The following is a 19,562-nucleotide window of genomic DNA, read 5'->3' as shown; positions in this document are numbered from 1 at the left end:
GCGGCTGGGATCTAACTCAATGAAGGGATTGAGGCATGTCTAATGCATCGACTAAACCATATACCAGTTTGTCGACCAGTCAAGGGCGATTCATGCTTCACCCTCGATCGATCCTTTGATCGTATTAGTCGAAAAAGGGACAAAGCCAAGGCCACTGATTTTCAAAGGGAGTATCTCTCGCCTTGCCCAATCATGATTGAAAATGAATTTCTTCTTCCTTCTTGCAGGTGCCAAGATAGGGGGTGTTTATGATTGCTACCAATGAGACAAATTGACGATCAGGAGCTTCTCAAAATTCTGCTCATTTCATCTTTTAGAAATCCTATTCATGCACATTTTTCAATACAAGATCACGTACATGGTGGTTATTGAATTGGGGCAACCAGAACACATGCAGGGCAAAGATCGGACTGAGCTAGTTCTCAACTCAAGAAGTAGATTTCCTGACTTGTCTAATTCACTCACATGTTCGAAGGCAACTCAGGTTCTATTATTCTTGATAATTTTTTCTCATGCTTACATTATCCTACTCTTCAAGCGAAGCTGTTTTGATAAAGTATGAGAAGTCGACTGAAATTTTGCGTGTCTGAAAATGCTCACCCATTGCATGATTTATGCATGACTATTCTTTATGTTTAATTCACCAATTCTGAGCGGGGAACATAGCTATATACGTTATGCATTGAATGTGTAGAATGGGGCATGACAGAATGATGAAAGGCAAGCCATTTCAATACATCCCCAAATTTTTAACCCCTAGTGAGTTGAGCGGTAGCTAGGTTCCGCATTCACAAGTTGAAGGGTTTTCTCGCAAAAGGTACGATAGCCGAAATGACAGAGGCATTTATTTTTCTATCCCAAACACTACAGGTTACCATTGCAAACCACTTTCAGCGGCGATGTCATTTCTCAACCCTGTCAAGAACCACCCCACAATGGGGCACAAACGAGGTAATTCCATCAGCATCGGGTAAATGGTTAGAAATTCTTTTGCTTGGACTAACATCAATCTTCGGGTGTTTCTTTGCATTTATGCTCGAACTTTAATGCAAGTGCCTTAAGATGACGAAAAGCATTCATTTCTCTATCTTATACACTACATCCCTTGTATAGCCCACTTGAGCCTGCAAATTCACTTCTTCAACCCTTGTTGGTGATCATTTGCTCATTCCAAGATGAAGTTTGAGATGATTGAGTCAACAAAGAACTTATGAATCAACTCGATGTTGTTGTAATTCTCAGTTCAAGATTATGAGATTGTAAAAAAAAAGAGGGGGCAACTTCTCAAAAAAAAAAAAAAAAAAAAAGGAGATAGCAAATGGGAGTCGGGAGCAAGAAAAGTGAAGGCTGATCCCACAAGAAAATCTCGGGCACGAAAAAGCAAAGTGCCTAACAAAAGCAAGGCCAATGCCCATTCATTTGCGGAGTACATTTGAATCTTGAGTATACGTGGCTGTATGTTAAATTGATTTGCAAAGTGCGATCCCCGAAAGGGCTCGTACCGTTCCTTAAGTAATATCCTTTGAAGATCATTTCAGAAGGCCAAGATTGGTGATAAATCTGCAATGATCACCAACATCAAGCCATTCTCATATATTTTCTCGAGCCAAAAACTAGCCTTTTCGTTCCTCGATCCTTTATCATAACCCACGTTACAACCCTTTAAAGTCTCTTCGGATTAGGGCACTTGAGTTAACGTAGGGTTAAATGATTTTAAGCATCGCTCGAAGAAGTTCGAGCAAGATTATTTCTCTCTCATTTTTGCGGGGTTCTTGACTTGTAAACCCGGAGCAGATGACGAAGAAATTCATTTCAGCAGCCTTGACTCAACTAGAGTCCCCTTTGTAAACCTTTGACCTAGCCCTCATTACGGTCCTAATCAAGACCTCCGGATCGACTTGGTCGTATCAATTGCGAGATTACTCGGATCCTTGTCGAATGTGATGATTGTAAGATTGAGTGATTCTCTTGAATCCCGTAGTCGGGATGAAAAGTTTTTCTCGAGGGTGAGAGAAAGCCCTTTCTAACTGAAGTCCCCCTTTCCGCTTACATTTGAGGTATTTATGATGAGACAACCTCCCTGAACAAAATTGGTGATGCAAACTTGATAGAATAGTTATGCATGAACCACATTATGAGTTATTATTGCGTTTGCAAACTCGGTAGGATAGTTTGGCATGAAACCATTAAACAAATTTTAGCATGTATGCTTGCACATGTTATTTTTGACATTGTCTGAACAGATGTATTCTCGATGTCGAGTCAGCTCCCGAGGTCTCGAAATTCATCCGAAGATTATTGAATGAGCAAGTTTTGTTGGCAAATGCCCATCAGGTTCCTCATTTGATTTGATCAAACTCGTCAAAAGGATCAGATCGATTTCCTTATTGACAAATCCCCAATGGAGCTTTGCAATGTAAACAAAAAATTCAAGAATTTGTGGACGTGCCATCTTGCGTTAACAATTGATCATGTTCGTCTCAAGTGATTAAACAGGTACGATACGAGCAATCTCTTTCGTTCCTTGATAAATCGTTCGGAGAACTCGGGTAAGTTTTCTGAACCCATTTTCAAATTAACAACTCTTCCGATGATAGTTGTTATGATTCAATTCAAGCAATATGCCCATTTGGTACTTATCGATTCTATTCGGTGGTACTCCTCTCAAATGTTGTTCAAATCAGGCAATTTGCCTCTCCCGTCAGGACGTGTAGACATATGCACTGGCGATCTTGACATTTTATCAAATCATAACGACGTAGCTCTTATGATTTCGGTCTCAAATCACAAAGACATATGCACTGGTGATCTTGACCGTTAGTCGGCTCATAATGACATAGCTCTTATGATTCTCGGCTCTTTTATCAAATCATGACGACATATGCTCTCATGTTCTTGATCTCCCTTATTAAAGTCATAATCTCGATTTGCTCTTGTGGCTTTAATATTTTTCAGATCATAATCTCGATTTGCTCTTGTGATCCGAATATTTTTTCAGTCCATAATCTCGATTTGCTCTTGTGGTTCGGATTCAACTCATGATTAACTTCATGAGATAATTTTGTTAAAGTCATAATCTCGATTTGCTCTTGTGGCTTTAATATTTTTTAGATCATAATCTCGATTTGCTCTTGTGATCTGGATTCAACTCATGATTAACTTCATGAGATAATTTTGTTAAAGTCATAATCTCGATTTGCTCTTGTGGCTTTAATATTTTTTAGATCATAATCTCGATTTGCTCTTGTGATCCGAATATTTTTTCCAGTTCATAATCTCGATTTGCTCTTGTGATCTGGATTCAACTCATGATTAACTTCATGAGATAATTTTATTGAACTAGGATGGATTTGCTCTCGTGGTCTCGATAAATTTTTGTTAAAGTCATAATCTCGATTTGCTCTTGTGGCTTTAATTTTTATTCAATTCATAATCTCGATTTGCTCTTGTGATCCGAATATTTTTCCGAGTTCATAATCTCGATTTGCTCTTGTGATCTCAGAAAGCATATTTTCAACACCACACATATCTTACGCTGTCTCGCGTCAGAAGGAAACTTCCGGTAACGGATAAGGCCTCGTAGCTTGAAATCCTCGCTTCTGCAAGAAGCTTGGAGATTGAGGGAATCGTCAGCATTATGAGGTATTTGGTACAACATGTATTCTCATATGCGATCCATGTGCATATTTCACATGTTATTTACCGTCTCGCATTTCATGCATCATTTATTTCACATAAAAAATGGGATTCAATCCCACCAAAAATTATCATCACCAGCATTTGCAAAATTTAGGTTTCATTTTTTGTCTTTGAGCAAAACCTCTACGAGCCTCCACTCAAAGAGGGGCAACTGTTGACACCTAAATTTTGATTTTTCTTAAATTATTTTCACAAAAATGAGAATTAGCCTTGATTCTCACAAAAAAATTAGTTTTCATGTATTGCTATATAACTTAAGCATGCATTGCATTTGTGCTATTTCGCGCCGATGACAGGATTTGGATTCGGATTGACATGCGGAAGACCGGAGCCCATATTCCATAATTCGGCCATCATAAGGGAGCAAGTGTCGAAAATCACAAGACCTTAGGGTCTAATTTTCAGTCCACTAAATTTTGATTTCGAAAAAGGCTTTTTAATTAAAGTTTACTAACCAAAATAAGGCCAAAACTTGAGCCCGCATTATCAGACTTTGACCTAGGGTTTCTCTATCTAAACATGGCTAGGTCACGTGAAAGAGGGGAGGCCAATAAAATTCCACACACGGCACATTTTGGAGAGAGAAGGGGAGGCGTCGTTCATTGTTCTGAGCATACAAGGGAAGTCTCAATTGGGCTCCCAGTGGAGATCATGGAGTCTTGAAAGCCAACTTCTTTTTTTCCTCTATCATGGTTAATTGGTTATTGGTAACGTTAATTTTTTCCTCCATCTTGGCTCTTCCTTGTTTTGTTTTCTTGCTGATTACACAAAATTGAAAGACACGGCATATTGGAGGGCCACGAAGTGGAAGACGCACATCTCTCTCCCTCTGGTCTTCATCGACAATGGTAGATTCATGGCGACAAAAAGGAGGATTGAGGTTCTCCACGGAAAAGAAGTGGTGGTTTTGATCTGGAGGGGTCCACGAGATACATTGGAGAGGACATGAACGAAAAAACTGTTTCGGCCGAGTCCTCTGCTTGCTACGCCAGCCAAGCTTCAAGGATGGATTATCGCTAATCTGTCATATCACTACAAACCGCTTGGAGGACACGTTCTGATCAACTGAGATGAGAAGGCCAGAAGTTTAGAGGATGAATCGTCCACCGCGAGAAGAAGAAGACAAAAAGGGATCTCCCCATCATCACTTTTTGTCTTTTTGTTTCCTCTAATTTCAACATACAGGTCTCGCACGAATACTAGGAGATTTTGAAAAGCAGACTTTCACTGGGACTCTCTCATTGGTATCAACAATAGCCTAGTCATCCTCGACGATCCTGACGAGCCTAGCAGCCTCGCCGATCGCTCGTCACAGACGCTGGGGAGCAAACCTTCGAGTCTCTATCAATAGTCTCGTTGTGACTAACTCGGTGTTGATTCGCTCGCGTTGGCCTACAAGCTGTTGCTGTTTGGGATGCACCATTGGTCTCCCTCGTCCTTTAACAATTTCGTGCTTTGAAGTCATAATTATGTTTAATTTCGGGCAGAGTCTGTGGTGCTTATTTTGCAAATGCAAACTTATTGTTGCTTTTGTAATATCAATTGCCTACATGTGAAGACCATGCAGGATTGTTATTACATAAAATTCAGGATCTGGCGTGTGTCCTCTCAGAGTCAAAAGAGGAATTCATGCAGTTCACTGTGAAGGCCGTTGTTAAAAAAGGAAGAGAAATTTCTTGTGCTTCATGCAGATTTTGAAGGTGGGGTGGACAACTGAAGCCACGCAATTTCTCATGCACGGCCTCATGAGGAGGAAAAGAAGTTGAATCAAAAGGAACAATCGAAGAAGTTTACGGCATAGATTTTCCTATGACGAAACTCACACTTCGAGACCGTCGCCACCATAATTTCACGAATCACTTGGGGTTCAGGCCTTGTTTTTTTAAGTTTTTCCCTTCTTGATTCTTTCCTATTTTATTTTATTTTTAGATTGTCCATGCCAAAAGGAAAAGAGAGAATTAAGGGGTTTCTTCGCACATGTTCTGAAGGTCCGCACAAAGAGGACTCCCCAAAGAGATTGGTTCTGAAATCGAATTCGGAAAGTTATCCGCGAATTAGGTAACAATCGTAATCTGAATATATTTTAGATACATTGTTGCCTATTTTGAGTTATTCTTATATAATCATATCTTGAGCAGGTTGTTATTTCTAATATATCTTGCAGAGATTGTTGCTTGTATTTGGAAAGTGCAGTTTTATAGAAAAGACAATATTGTGTTAGAGATGGCGCAATATTCCCTTATAGATAAATTGCCACAACATCGAATAACTCCCGATCTGGCTGATTTCTTTTACTTTTTTTTTTTTCCATCTTATCCTTTTTTATCTCATGTTTATTTTATGCTCATCTTTATAATTGTTATTTAAGGATTGAACATTATCAAACAATCTTCCCATAATATATGCTCCCCTATGTGCCTTGTCCCTCGGAAAACGTACATTAAAGGCAACATATGACTTCGATCTCGAAGTACGATCGTGCCCGTACGTGTGAATTAGATATCAAATCCTCGATCTCGAGGAGCGGATCGCTAATTCCTAAATAGAATTTCAAGGTTTGCCCTATGTATATAGGGACGACGGTAATTCTATAATATATTCACTTGCTAACCCTAATCTCGGGGGATGTTGTGAATAAAAATCGGAATTTAGGATTTAAAGGTGTTTTATGGGCAATATTGTTTATTTTTGTTCAAATTTCACTGTTTTCATGGTTTAAATAATTTCTTAAAAAATCCCAAAAAAGATGTCACGTTTTCTTAAGCTAAATCACATTTCTCTTCACTTCTTGCATGAAAATAATGTCTAATAAAATTAGGACTTTGAGAAATCAATTTCTTAAGTTAAATTAGATGTTACTTCACGTTAGAGTAGTTTTTACCTTTATTTTTTTCATGAATCCGAAAATACACCAAAATATACCAAAAAATACCATCCACGTTGCATAGCATTATAGTTTAGTTTGCATTATTATATTTTCTTTGTCATGCATATTTGCCACGTCATTATGCCATGTCACGTAGTTTTGCCATGTCATTACATCTCATTTGTCATATAGGTAGATTGCATTAGCATTGCATTTAATAAAAGAAAACCCCAAAAAAATTTTAATTCAAATCATCAAACTAAGGATTTTTCATGAAAATCGGGTACCGAAAGGGCATTAATTGAAAAGTTAATGTAACCAAGTCCCCGAATCCATTTAATCTCTGGTTCGTATGAAATAAAGTATTTTCTCCCGAATACTTTATTTAGGTTTCTAATCTACCTACCATAAAAGATTAGTGGCGGCTCCAATTTAAAATCTTGGCGTGTAATTGAACCTAAGTTGCGATTCGGTAGGACTTGGGAGAGTCCGAATTAGGTTAGTTAATCTAATTAACCTAATAATCCGTTAGCCTGAAAAAACCAATTTTTAGGTCGTGACAGGCCCGGGCTGACCCGACCCAGCCCGAAAAGTACAGATCAGGTCTTGGTCTTAGACCTGAGTCGGTACCACTAAGGCCCCCAAAAAACAAAAGCCATCTAAAGGCGTCGAATGCCCTTCTCTGCTTCTCTCCCTCTCCATCTCAGAGCACGCTCTCTGCAACAACAATGGCGTCTCTCTGCCTATACTCCTCTACCTCTCGCCCCTCTCTCTGCTCCTCCTCCCTCCGGCCCTCTCCCTCACCTGCACCTCTCAGAACTTCGCCAACAAGCTCTACGCCAACTGCTCCGACCTCCCTCAGCTCGGCGCCTACCTCCACTACACTTATAACGCCTCCAACTCCTCCCTCTCCCCCGGCGGCGCCTGGTCCATCAAACCCGTCGCCACCGGCATGGTCGGGTCGCAGGTCCTGATGGCGCCCAGGATCAACGCCCCGATATCTCCAAGACCGACAACATCTCCGGCGACCACTCGATCTTCGAGTCGAAGCTCTCGTTTCGACGTGCGGGACCTGAGCGCTGACGAGGCCGAAGGGACGATGCGGATCTTCGTGGCGATGAAGGTGCCGGAGAAGGCGGCGTAAACCAGGTCTGAGCAGAGCGTCGGTCTATCGTTAGCTGCGGGAATCAAATGGGCTTTGTCCTGTAGTCACCTGGGGAGAAGAAGGGAATGTTGTACTGTACTATCCAAGGGCAGAGCAGAGTAGAGCAGAGCATGCATGCCCCTCTGGTCTGCACTTGGCACGTGAATGTATCTGCTTTTCCTTTGTTCATTTCTTTATTCGGGATGAAACTCTACCTCTACGGTACGGCCCACTACACCTGGCCTTGCTTGTGGCCCCCTCCCTTCGTTACATAAATATTTCACTCTTTTTTGTTTTTTCCCCTTCCCTTTCTCAACTCTTGATATTAAACTCTGGCTTTTACCATAAGTAGAGAAGGCCAACTTGACTGTGGTCCTTACACGACTAAGCATGTTTAGAGGGTGTGCACTCTGTCTTATTTACGGCTGCTTGTGACTCGTTTTGTGTTTCATTGTGGGATTGTTATGTTTGACAGAATTGCTCCAATCCATCTTCTTAATGCAGAATATTATACGCGCAATGCCACATGATGCACATCACGTGGGTGTTCTCGTCAGTGCAATGAGTGCCCCTTTTCTGTTTTTCCATCCCGATGCCAGTCCCGCTCTTCGAGTAGTAAGCTTAAGTTATATGAAATATGCTAGTCGGCCTAGTCCTTGCATAACTCCGCTCTCTTTGCTTCGCCATCGCCGATCTTGTGTATATCATGTAATAGCACCTCTAGATATTCCATTAAAGATGCTGGAGCTGGCCTTTTGAGGTAGCTTCTATCGCATTTTAATATCAAGAACACCAACACAAGTGCCTGGTGATGGTGATGTAGCAGTCGGAATGCGGCACCATAGGTTGAAGCTTGGCGAAATGTCCTTTCGACAAATATGCTTGTCCGTCAACCATCAAGGCTGCTGGTTTTGCCCTGTGAGCAATATGAGGACTTTGACTTGGACTGTTGCAATGACAAGGCTTGTTTTGTGCAGTGTTAGTTTACTTACTGCATAATGTTTGAGTCATGAAAAATACCAAAGGCAGCAACGTTTACACAAAAATATTTGATTTGCCAATGAAAGCATAATTTTCACAGGGGAAACATATATGCTTCTCTACGTTTTCCACAAATGGTGTCCACGTGCCTTTACAGACACAGCATGCTTGATGATGCCATAGTCATCACTTGTTATGCAAATGGCTGATTAATTATGCTTTTACTGTATGCCCATTGGCTAGTTGTTGTGAACTACATATTGAGTTTCATTTCTTAACCGTGCGAGCATAAGGTGCATGAACAGTCACACAATTGTAATTCATGGTTAGAGTTTGGTCAATTAGAGGATGACGTATTCATTTTACCGAGATAACATGATATTGTTGTGCTTTCAATTCCAAATATGTTGACGGTTGGTGTATTCCAACATCATTAACCATCTTCGATGGTTCAAGCGAAGGGGATTTATCAGTTAATACTCCTTGTTTTTGCTTCTTCAGCCATTGGCCATGATGGGCGCTTCATTATCGGGCGTGGATGTCGTGGTTAGCAAAATATTACTATTGTGACGCAAGAAATTCTCTTTCTAAGGTAGTTCTCTTTTTTGTTTAGATTCTTGTGCTTTTCAATACTCTCCTGTCTTTGCTGCTTAAGGTACTTTGGATCACTATCCAAGATGTTATAGTATCCATTTAGCAGGATTCTATATCTTTTATCACACTATCCATGCTTTTCAGTACTCTCCTATATGGGGGAGGGCCTTGCTTGCCGTCGGCTAGGAAGTACCGACACTCTTTGGGGAAGTTGACTAGTCGAAGCTTAAATATGAAGAGTGCATGTTAACGTGATAGAGAGGTTGCACTCGGACTTTGGTCACATTTCTGTGCGTGGTCGGCTCGCAGCTTAAGCCAAAGAAAACTTGTTAACCTAAGAGAGAAGTTACACTCGGACTCCGATTACGGTTCTGTGCGGGAATTGAGACATTATCGTCCAGCGCAAGTGTAAGGCTTTGCAGCAGAGATTACTACTCAGAAGTTTCGTGCTGATGAAGATTCACCTTAAAATAATAACCTTTTCCTTTTGTCCGAAAAGAAGAATTTAACCTTAAACGAGCTAACTTTACAGCCAATTTCACTGTACAATGTTGCTTTTACTGCATTCAATGATGCGCAGGAGAGAGGGAGAGGGAGAGAGAGGCCCCATCGCATGTTCAAACGTACTTTTGGATCATTGCTGTAACTTCTTCAATGACAAGCCAATCCTTGTGTCCTCCGATTACTTCATCTCTCCATCTTTCCGTACCTGCAAATATAGGGTCCAATCAATTTGCAAACCTATTGATAACCCGAAGCATGAAGAAAAATACCACGAACTACGGGTACACTGCGTTACTGTAAAGTTGGCATTTTCTACAAGCGCAAACAATGAAAGAATATACACTCATTGATGAGGAGTGCATGCTTATAGGAGAGAAATTGAAGACGTAAGAAAGCGAGTACCTTGACATATAGAGACATTTGTGCGATTCACAAGGGTCCGAGGAACTCCGTTGACATCTACAAAAGAGAATCTAATTCTACCAGTACCACGAGAAGAAGCAAAGGCAAAAGAATGAAATAAATACTCAGCGAATCCGTCCGCAAGAAGGGGCATCTAGGCTGGAGCGAAGTAACTAAAATTGTACCCAAATTGAGGAGAAAGTGCGAACCGAGTAAGCACGAGGTTGAGTGAGAGCGAGAGAAAACGAAGAGAGAGTCGTATAGGCCGGTTTGGTTGTAAATCCATTTACGATCCATTTATGACTCATTTAATATGGTTAAACTTATTTATGATCCTTGATTGGATAACACTAATCCATAAAATGGATCAAGGTTAAGAAGTGAGTTTATGACCCATTTTGATAGATTTACCCATGCCGTGCTATGCCGTTTGATGCCATTTTGACAGATCTACCCGATTCGGTCTTGAGTTGATCGGCAAATTAACTTTTCACCGTGGAAGCAAGCTAAGGTGCTTGTGATAGGCCACGAAATGTGGCACGCCCTGAATCGCCATAACGAGAATGAGAAACATTACATGTGTATGAGAGAATAGTGGTGTTGCACCTTGATTAGAATTAATCGAGACTTGATGCGGAACGATGACGAACTCAAGCGCTACTCCTCTAATCCCTCTTGGAGTGCTAGCGGAATGAGACAATCCTTAAGAATGAAAAAAGTACATTTTGAATTTCTGCATTGGAGGGCTAGAGGAGAGACTTGAACCTATTTACATCATGAGTCGGGCCTAACTAGGGCCACCCTAAGCCAGCCATATGAGAACTAATTAAGAATATGTATCATATTTTAATGGACCGACCTATACATTAATTTCAATTAATATATACCACATTAGGATAATTCTAGTAGCTCAAACTAAATTCGATACCTAGGTGTCCTTTTGATCTCCTTCATACAAAGGGTTCTTGGAGATGCTGAAGCAAAGGGTTTGTTGTGGGATTCGGCCCTCGATAATCTTACCTTAAGCTCTTGTCGATCATGTCTAGGGTTTCGACTTGCCTTTCTCGTCTACAGTTTCTCAAGCTGTGAATTTTCATGTCCACTATGGGTAAGCATCAGTTGATATCGGGTTTCAGAAGTTTCATGTCCACTATGGGTAAGCATCAGCTGATATCGGGTTTCAGACTCTATTCAGTTCTTCTGTTTTCAGTCACCCACCTCATGTCTAATGACGTTGCGTTGCCTGTGCATTTGATGGCGCGTAAGAACTCATCTTATGCCCGAATTTTCATGTCCACTATATGTTTCGAGAGGTCTCTAAACTATGTCCCTTGCTGGGAATGGAAACGTTAACAGGAGGAAAAATTTGCTGAATTTGAAGCTGAATATCCCTGGCTCGTGTGGATTCTCCATCTCCGGAAGAGGTTCCACTTCGTCCAGTTCGGGCTATGGCCGATCACAATGGCCAAGGGAACCCTCACGTCAATCCATGCATAACATTGTACCCTGAGCAGGCGAATATTTGTACCAAGTTGCCCGCGCTATCTGTTAGGTACACAACAATATTTGCTTTTGCCTACATAAATAGACTATAACTAAGTAAATCCATTCTTTCCTGCTGCCAATTTGATCACCAACAAAAAGGGGAAACACCCCTCATTCATGTCCCTTGTCGCTTCCCATATTGGGTAAAAATGCAAAAGAGTCATGTTACCTAACTCGTAAATCCAACAAGAAGAAAAAAAAAAAGGGGAAACAAATAATTAATAAACATGCGGTCAAAAAAGATAACTTTAAAGAGGGAAAGAGGATTAGGTTGCAGAATCAAAGCCATCCGTGATAGCTTTGTGATGCCGCTTCGGTTTCGTTAATTAATCACCAGGTCAATTCTAGAAGGTAACTTCCCCTCGAGCTGTTGCAGAGCACGTTCTCTAGGTTCCTTCACTTTTTTCATCTCGCTCGTGAACCATTCTTCTTCACAGGGATTCACCACTAGCTTCTCAAGGTTAAAGGCATTCTCGACAAGGTAATTCACTAGTTCATGATCACAAGGTCGACCATAATAATTGGAAAATTCAACCTCCTTTAGGTATCGATGGGGAGCCTGAACAACTCTTTTCGGTTCCCTTTGCCTGCATAGCATCTCCCGTGGGTCCATCAACTGTGACAAAAGAAGAATGAGGTATATTGTTGATCGGCACGAGTTATTGCATTGGAAAATGCCCATGGAAGAAAGGACCCGCAAAATAAAGAATGTCTTTGTGGATGCCCATATCGGGTAGATACTAATCACGTGACGTCTCAACGACTCACCCATAAGCATATAGTATTCGACATTGATTTGATGTATCATGTTCCATCCTATTGCTTATGTCTGATGCCTAAATAGATGAAGGCTTGAAGGAGGCGCGAAAACCCACCTCAAACACAAAGCTCTGCATGCATGGACATGCCTCGATCAACAGAGTCAATGGAAGTAGACTCGCATCTCTAAGTCCGTGAACTCTCAGCTCCAATTTCTTGACACTTACTAATTTAGGCAATTGACGAATAAGCAGATTTTCCTGCATGTGAGAGAGAGAGAGAGTCAAAGGCAGCACAGATTGTAAAAATGTATTAACTTATGGAACCGTATGGAAATCGCTCTTACATCCGGGGAATCATAAAATTGAAGTTTCAGAATCTGCAAACAAGAAAGGCTCGAAAGCTGAGACAAGGTCACATGCACAAGCCTCAACGAAAATCCTTCAATAGACACCTCAGACAGCTGCGGGAGCTTGTCCAAACACAATGGAATTTGAGGTCCCACTATAGCGAAGGACACAAGATTCGTGTCATAAATCTCAACGCATTTAAGATCGAAACAACATGTTATGCTCAAGTATTTCAGCTTCAATGATCGGCCAGAAGCTCTAACCCTATTCAAAGTGGGAGCAAGTCCCAAAATCAATCGCTCTAGAACCGGACAAATGGCAAGCGGTTGCTCAATGAGTTCTCCCTCCACAGTGACTCCATTCAAGCAGAGCTCTTCGAGATACCTAAAGGATGCATTCCAAGAACTAGAAGGGCTCAAGCCAAAATTACTTAGACATGAAGCTCGTTGTGAATACCCTATATCAGAATCCATAAGTGTCTCGCGTCCTAATATATATGGCAAGCAACTAGGATCACCATGAGGCCAGAAATCCTTCAAAGATGGGGGCTCGAAATATAGCTGGAGAACTTTAACTCGTTTCGCCAATGCAAATTTAATCCACCGATCAATGTGAGATTGATGTGAAATATTCAGGTCAAAAAATAATGCAAATCTACGTAAATGGTATCCTCTACTTTGAGATCGCAAGACATTGTCTACCCACTCCACATATCTCTCCCTCTCCTTGTCCAACCACTCGTGATTATCTTCTATCTCGGCTAATAATTCACACCAATCGAAATCAAGGTTGGTAACCCAACAAGTACACAAATGCCTCCACCTTTTGGAAAGCAGACAAGTCGCTTGCGCTTCTCTAGATGTCAAAAGAGACAATATAAGGCCTATGACATCTTCGGGCAAATAGCTGATTCGATCCTTTTGGAATGAGTTTCACCAAAAAGAAAACGAACGAAGTTAGGAAAAATCTGAAAGTAAGATCGATGGGACATTCTTACGACTAGTTCCACGGGCACCAAAATTCGTTACCTTGTCGGCAGATTCGGCTTCAGTACCAGAGCAGAGCCCCTTTGCAGATTGAGAATCCATAGACGCCGGCATTAGTTCACCTCCAGTTCGCTCTTTTGTTTTTTTTTTATTTTAGCCTCCCCGATCACATCCTGCGTCTTTAGATTTTAGCCGAAATCCCGAAACATCCCACCCGACTCCATATCTTTTTCAAAATTTCTAATCAGCGATTTCCCATTGAAACGTAGATGATCATACTCATTTTAAATTGAGCCCAAAAAAAAAAAAAAAAAACCACACACTTTTGACTTGATTGATCCCGAACAAACAGGGATTATAACGTTTAGATATGGAAAAATAACCAAAAGATTTTGTATATTAATTCAGGATATACTTTTACTCAATCTAAATTCCTGAAATGAACTTCGATTTGTATTTTTAAGCTCGAATCCCCTTAAACCTTTAGAATTGACAAGTAAAGTGGTATACTATACATCTTCATATTCTGTTTTTAAAAGTTTAAGTAGTCTTATTCAATTTTGAAGGGAAGTACAGCAATTGCTTTTTCAAAAGCGCAAACCGACAGGCCCCTACTGTTCTATATAGATCAATGTTCGTGTAAAAATACTTTAGAAAATCACCTTTACATGTTTTCAAAAATTTTGAATGTTTCGACTGTCTGAATGTCAATCATGGAGTGGACCATTCACATCAGAAGCCATGGACGCTGCTCACGCATAATTATTAAGGGCACGTTTCTTCATGTTCATCTTTTTAGCTTTCGATAAGCAGAAATGTTAAATAAAAGAAAATTAACCATGGAGGCTGGACCATTGCCAGCTAGATCCAAGATCCAAATTACCACGAAAGTTAATCAAGGGTCTAAGTCGAACGCAACATGGCATTCAGTCCATCGTAACTTTCTACATCCGATCTCCTCATCTCCCAAAGAAAGGAAGGTAAAAAGAAAGCGTGAGATCGAGGGAAGAAGAATAAGTTGGTGCTGTGTGCACTGCGAAATCACTCCATGCAATAAAATCAGGAGAGTCTCCTTGAGTTGATATATTCACAAACTGAAGCTCGAAAAGGGGACAAAAAAATGAAAATACCAAATCACCCTGTCCAAAGAGGCTCCTCCTCCTCCTCCTCCTCCTCTTTCCTCTTTCCTCTTCCTCCTCCTCCAAGTGAGTGCTGTGATGCGAAAGCATCGAGCCCTATCCATCAACTTTCAAACTCAACTCCGTCCTCGTCAATTAATCCCACTAATGATGTAGAAGGAGCAGATTCTAAGGAACAATCCAAAGTTCCAACGTGATTTCGATGACTAGAAAGAGCAACATCGGTGTTTGTTCTAGCCAGACTAGATTCTGACTATAACTTGTGTCGAGGGGTTCATGATGTGGGAGCATCTAAATCATCGAAACATTTCTTGAGTTCCGACACAACTTCATCGACATAGACGCACTTGGTCCCACCGGCACTTACAACAACGACTACGTTTGTTCGGGCCAAGACGGATTATGATTATAACTTGCCAATGTGGATTGAAGGTGTCGATCTAGCAAAGGATGAATCGATGGACCCTTGATATGCTACTAAGATATTGATATTGAAAGTTTATTGTGGTTTCTCAGTCCACTAATCAACCACTCGGCGTCAAAGGCTACTAAGGATTTACCCAGCAGAATTGATGTTCATTTGAGCAAAGGCATATTTTGGTAAATAAGGGCTTGCTTCGATGGTAAAAGAAAAAAGTTTATCAACGCGAAGACTATACTATCAAATAAGGGTTGCCGATTCTCCCTTGCTGATTGTGTGCCATTTCACCATATTAGCTGCTAATTTCGATGCGGACCGACAAAATATCTTTGGGGGGCTATTCTGAATCATTGCCGTGACTATTTGGTAATGTTCCAAGGTGGTTATTTGCTGGTCCAATGGGGTGTACGAATTTTGGATGGTGACTTGCAAGGATGAAAAGAAGCTTCAAGTTTGTATGTCTTTAATGTTTTCTAAGATCCTAGGTCTTTTATGCTTTCTCGTTTCTAAGATTTACCATGTCCTTTCACCACGTCAAAATTCAGTCTCGAATCGACCGGCGGATTAAGTTTTCACTGTGGAAGCAAGTTAAGGTGCTCGAATTAAATTTGATTCCCAAGTGTCCCCCGGATCTCTCTTCATACAAAGGGCTCGTTGTGGGATTCGGCTCTCAATGATCTTACTTTAAGCTCCGATCGATCGTGTCCGGGGTTCCGACTTGTCTTTCTCATCTACTGCAGATTCTCAAACTGTGAGTTTTTCACGTAAAAATAAGCTAATATCGGGTTTTAGACTCTATTGAATCCTTGTGTTTTCTGTCACCCACCTCATGGCTAATGACGCTGCATTGCCGGTGCATTTGATGCAAGCTGGGTTGCCTAAGAACTCCTCTTCTGCCTGAACTTTCATTGTATTGCAAGGAGGAAAAATTTGATGAATTTGAAGCTGAATATCCCCATCACGTATGGATGCTCCATCTCCGGAAGAGGTTCCACTTTGAATCTCAAGCAGATTCTCAATGACAAGGGAACAAATTTTGCTGCACAAGTTCCATTTTTGAGCTGGGAGCTAGTGTTTCGCGGAAGAAGACATTTGCTCGCGCGCTCGCTAAGCAAAGGATGCACGTTTCTTTTTTCCTCCTGGCTATAAATTGTCTTAGATTAGGATACAATTGTGAGGTTTTAGTTTTTATTTGATTGTCTGACCGGGCAAAAGTTCGTCTTCCTCTTAAGTTTGGGGGCATCGAAATGCAAATCATCTTTAACATCGACGCTATGATACTCAGTAATTTTTCTTTTTCCCGTTATTCTGCAAGCATTGAGTGTTTTTTTCTTTTCTTCTTTTTCCGCCTATTGATGAAGTTCGTCTAGTTCAGGCTATAGCTGATCCACGTCAATCCATGCATGACATTGTACCACGACCAGGCGAATGTTCGTACCAAGTTGCTTGCGCTTTCATTTAGGCACGCAACAATATTTTCTTTTGCCCACATTAACTACGCCATAACTAGGTAAATCCATTCTTTCCTGCTACCACTTTAAACTAAAAGGGGAAACTTAAGACCAAATTAAACCAAAAACCAGAATCATCCCTTATTGAGGGCCTTGCCGCTTCCCGTATTGGGTAAAAATGCAGAAGAGTTGTCACAAATAACTTGTAAATCCAACAAGAAGGAAAAATAAATAAATTTCATGGGCAACAAATAACTAATAAAAAAACATATGTCCGCGGTCGAAAAAGATAACTTTAAAGAGGGAAAGAGGATTAGGATGTAGAATCAAAACGCGATGGAACGTAATTTGAGAACGTGACAAACCCTTTAAAATAGTTACCCGATTTCCTTCGAATAATTTAAAAAAAAAAATATTTGACGCGTGTGCCGCTAATGATTCTTAGCTCAAATTGTTTCGCGGATAATGCGACGTTTCTGGAAAATATTTTATGGGAAAGTTTTTTTTTTCCAGATAAATGACTATTTTTGGATGTTTGGTCGAGATCCGAAAATGAGCTGGAAAATATTTTTCGTCCTTTGATAAGAAAAGTCTCATTTGATTTTCTGCATTGTGGTTTGATGTACGTGGAACGGTCCTCTCTAACGTGAACAATCTTTTTGCAATTTTTATTTAAGAAAATTGAAACTTTACTGTTCTTTTTTATTTTTGAAATTTTAATATCTTTTTTTCTTTCCTTTCTTCCTCTAGCGCTTGCCAAAAAGAAAAAAAAGTAATAAAAGTGAATAAATAATTAAAAAAGAAAAGGAAGGCGAAGGAGTGCAGAGAAGACAGATGAGGGTAATCAATAGAGGAAATTATTTTCCCGATTTGACTATTTTGTTTTTTGTAAACCAGAAGTAGGAAAATCATATTTTTTTCATGAATGTTGTTTTCATGAAAAATCCGTACGATGTGTCATGGACTCGGGTTGGAATTTGTTGAACCACAAATCTTGCGGTGCTCTGCAGGTGCTCTGCAAGTGCTCCAAGTCGTTAGTTTATTTTTATTTAACTTTGGCTTCGTTTGTTTTGTTGAAAATGAACAATTTTTAAGAAAATAATTTTCGAATTATCCGACGTTCGGTTCACTGAAATAAATGAGCCAAGAAAAATATTTGAAAAAAAAATACCTTCAAAAGTGGAGACAGTGATTTCTTCTTTTTAAGGAAATCATTTTTCGTGAAAACCAATCTCACTTCTCTCTTTATCTACAAGCTTCAAATTTTTTAATATACTTTATTAAATAATTTTCTGCTAATATTTTTTTACTTACAAAATTTCCTAATTATTAGAAAAATGACTAAAATTTTCGGTTGCGGTGATTAACATAAGCAATTCCAGCGACGACCGTCCTCGCAAATGGTGAACATCTGTTGAAGGACACATCAGTGTGGTTATGCCCACTTTTGTCTCTCCCTGTTTCCCATACTTGAACCTTTTGACTTTGAGGTTTGGTCATCTTATAACCAAACCACAGGGCCACAAAAAAGGCGGGTATAGTTAGATCGCTAATCAATTTTTATTTCTCTCCATTATGTTTCAGTTTTTATTTAATTGGGTGACCGGACAAAAGTTCTATCTTTCTCTTAAGGGCGGGGCATCGAAATGCAAATTATGTGTACCGGTTGCAATTTCATTAATAGTAAGATGCGATGCGATGCGATGTGGCATTGAATAAACCGAACCAGGTGGTCAATAAAATTAAGATGCATCCGGTGCTTGTTTTGAATACTCTAGGAGAAGCAAGCACATTCACAAACATGGTATTAGGTATAATGAGCTTCTTTCATCCGTTATAATCCATATAATAATTTTAATAGAAGCATGCTTCCCTTGTTTGTTTTACTATTTTTTTTTCGGGGATAACCGTTAACATTCTAAGATTTATCTAGGGTTTTCTACTACTTTCTAGAATGTTGCCTGGGACGGGCAAAATGGTAATTTGCCCTGTGTTCTGGAACATTCCCAATTAATGTTGGTGGTTAGGAAAATGGGAGATGTAATCTTAGCCATCGGATCTAAAAAAGATCTACGGTTGTAATCCGAGGCTCCCTACTATATAAATGGGGAGTCCTCATTCTCATTTGACATTAACAAATCAAATAACACAAAGCATTTATTTCAGAGTACTCTTAAATAAGAAAAAAAAAAAAAAACTCCCTTAGCTCCTAGGGAATGAATCGGAAAGTATCGTTAGGCTGACCAAGTGAACTCCACAATCCCCATCGTTGTACCGATTCCATCGGTCTAGCCTAATTCCACCCCTTAGAAATTAGATAGGTTGTGCATCAACCGTGCTTGTTGAATTTAGACTTTCATAAAAAGTCGAGATAAATGATTAACTAACTTGCATTGCTAATGATATGCCTGTTAAAATATACTCTCATGTACAACAAGTGAATCCCTCAACTCCTAGGGGATGAATTGAAAGGTATCTTCGTTCGGCATGAGCTCTCCCTCGATGAGGATCCTCCGCATCTATTGCCTAGTGGTGCCGTCGCCGGCCACAGCCCCGATTGCCACAGTCTCGAGCTGCCCACGATCAATGAAGTGCTCATGCAACGGCGCCACATACGTGCTTGCTTCTCCCACCGTGCTTGTCAGCATGGGATGCGCCTTGATTTGGTTTATCACCACGAGTAGTCTATTCATGGCCTCATCGCGTCTTGTGGAAGTGGCC

The 19,562-nt window shown here is 40.4% G+C and overlaps 1 protein-coding gene and 1 pseudogene across 1 annotated transcript; one reads left to right on the top strand and one right to left on the bottom strand.

The window, feature by feature from the left end:
- The first annotated feature begins 358 nt into the window (after nucleotides 1–358).
- Nucleotides 359–7,709, top strand: LOC125312715 (annotated as a pseudogene).
- A 4,348-nt stretch (nucleotides 7,710–12,057) lies between these two features.
- On the bottom strand, nucleotides 12,058–13,566 carry LOC125312714. Its single transcript, XM_048271827.1, has 3 exons — nucleotides 12,841–13,566; nucleotides 12,611–12,754; nucleotides 12,058–12,351 (listed from the first exon to the last, which is right to left on the bottom strand). Exons 1-3 carry the CDS (start codon nucleotides 13,315–13,317, stop codon nucleotides 12,058–12,060), a joined length of 915 nt encoding a protein of 304 aa, XP_048127784.1. The 5' UTR covers nucleotides 13,318–13,566.
- Nucleotides 13,567–19,562: the final 5,996 nt, after the last annotated feature.

The sequence above is a fragment of the Rhodamnia argentea genome, chromosome 10, assembly GCF_020921035.1.
Source record: "Rhodamnia argentea isolate NSW1041297 chromosome 10, ASM2092103v1, whole genome shotgun sequence".
Classification (NCBI taxonomy): Eukaryota; Viridiplantae; Streptophyta; class Magnoliopsida; order Myrtales; family Myrtaceae; genus Rhodamnia; species Rhodamnia argentea.
The sequence above is the reverse complement of the archived record's forward strand: the minus strand, read 5'-3'. Positions and strand labels throughout refer to the sequence as shown.

Bases quoted from the DNA above. Each gene is read 5' to 3' on its own strand.
- LOC125312714 (XM_048271827.1), bottom strand. From the start codon at position 13,317: ATGGATTCTGATATAGGGTATTCACAACGAGCTTCATGTCTAAGTAAT. The intron at 12,755-12,840 runs GTAAGAGCGATT...TCTCACATGCAG, and splicing joins AATTTTATGATTCCCCGGAT to GAAAATCTGCTTATTCGTCA. The intron at 12,352-12,610 runs GTGGGTTTTCGC...CTTTTGTCACAG, and splicing joins TGCAGAGCTTTGTGTTTGAG to TTGATGGACCCACGGGAGAT.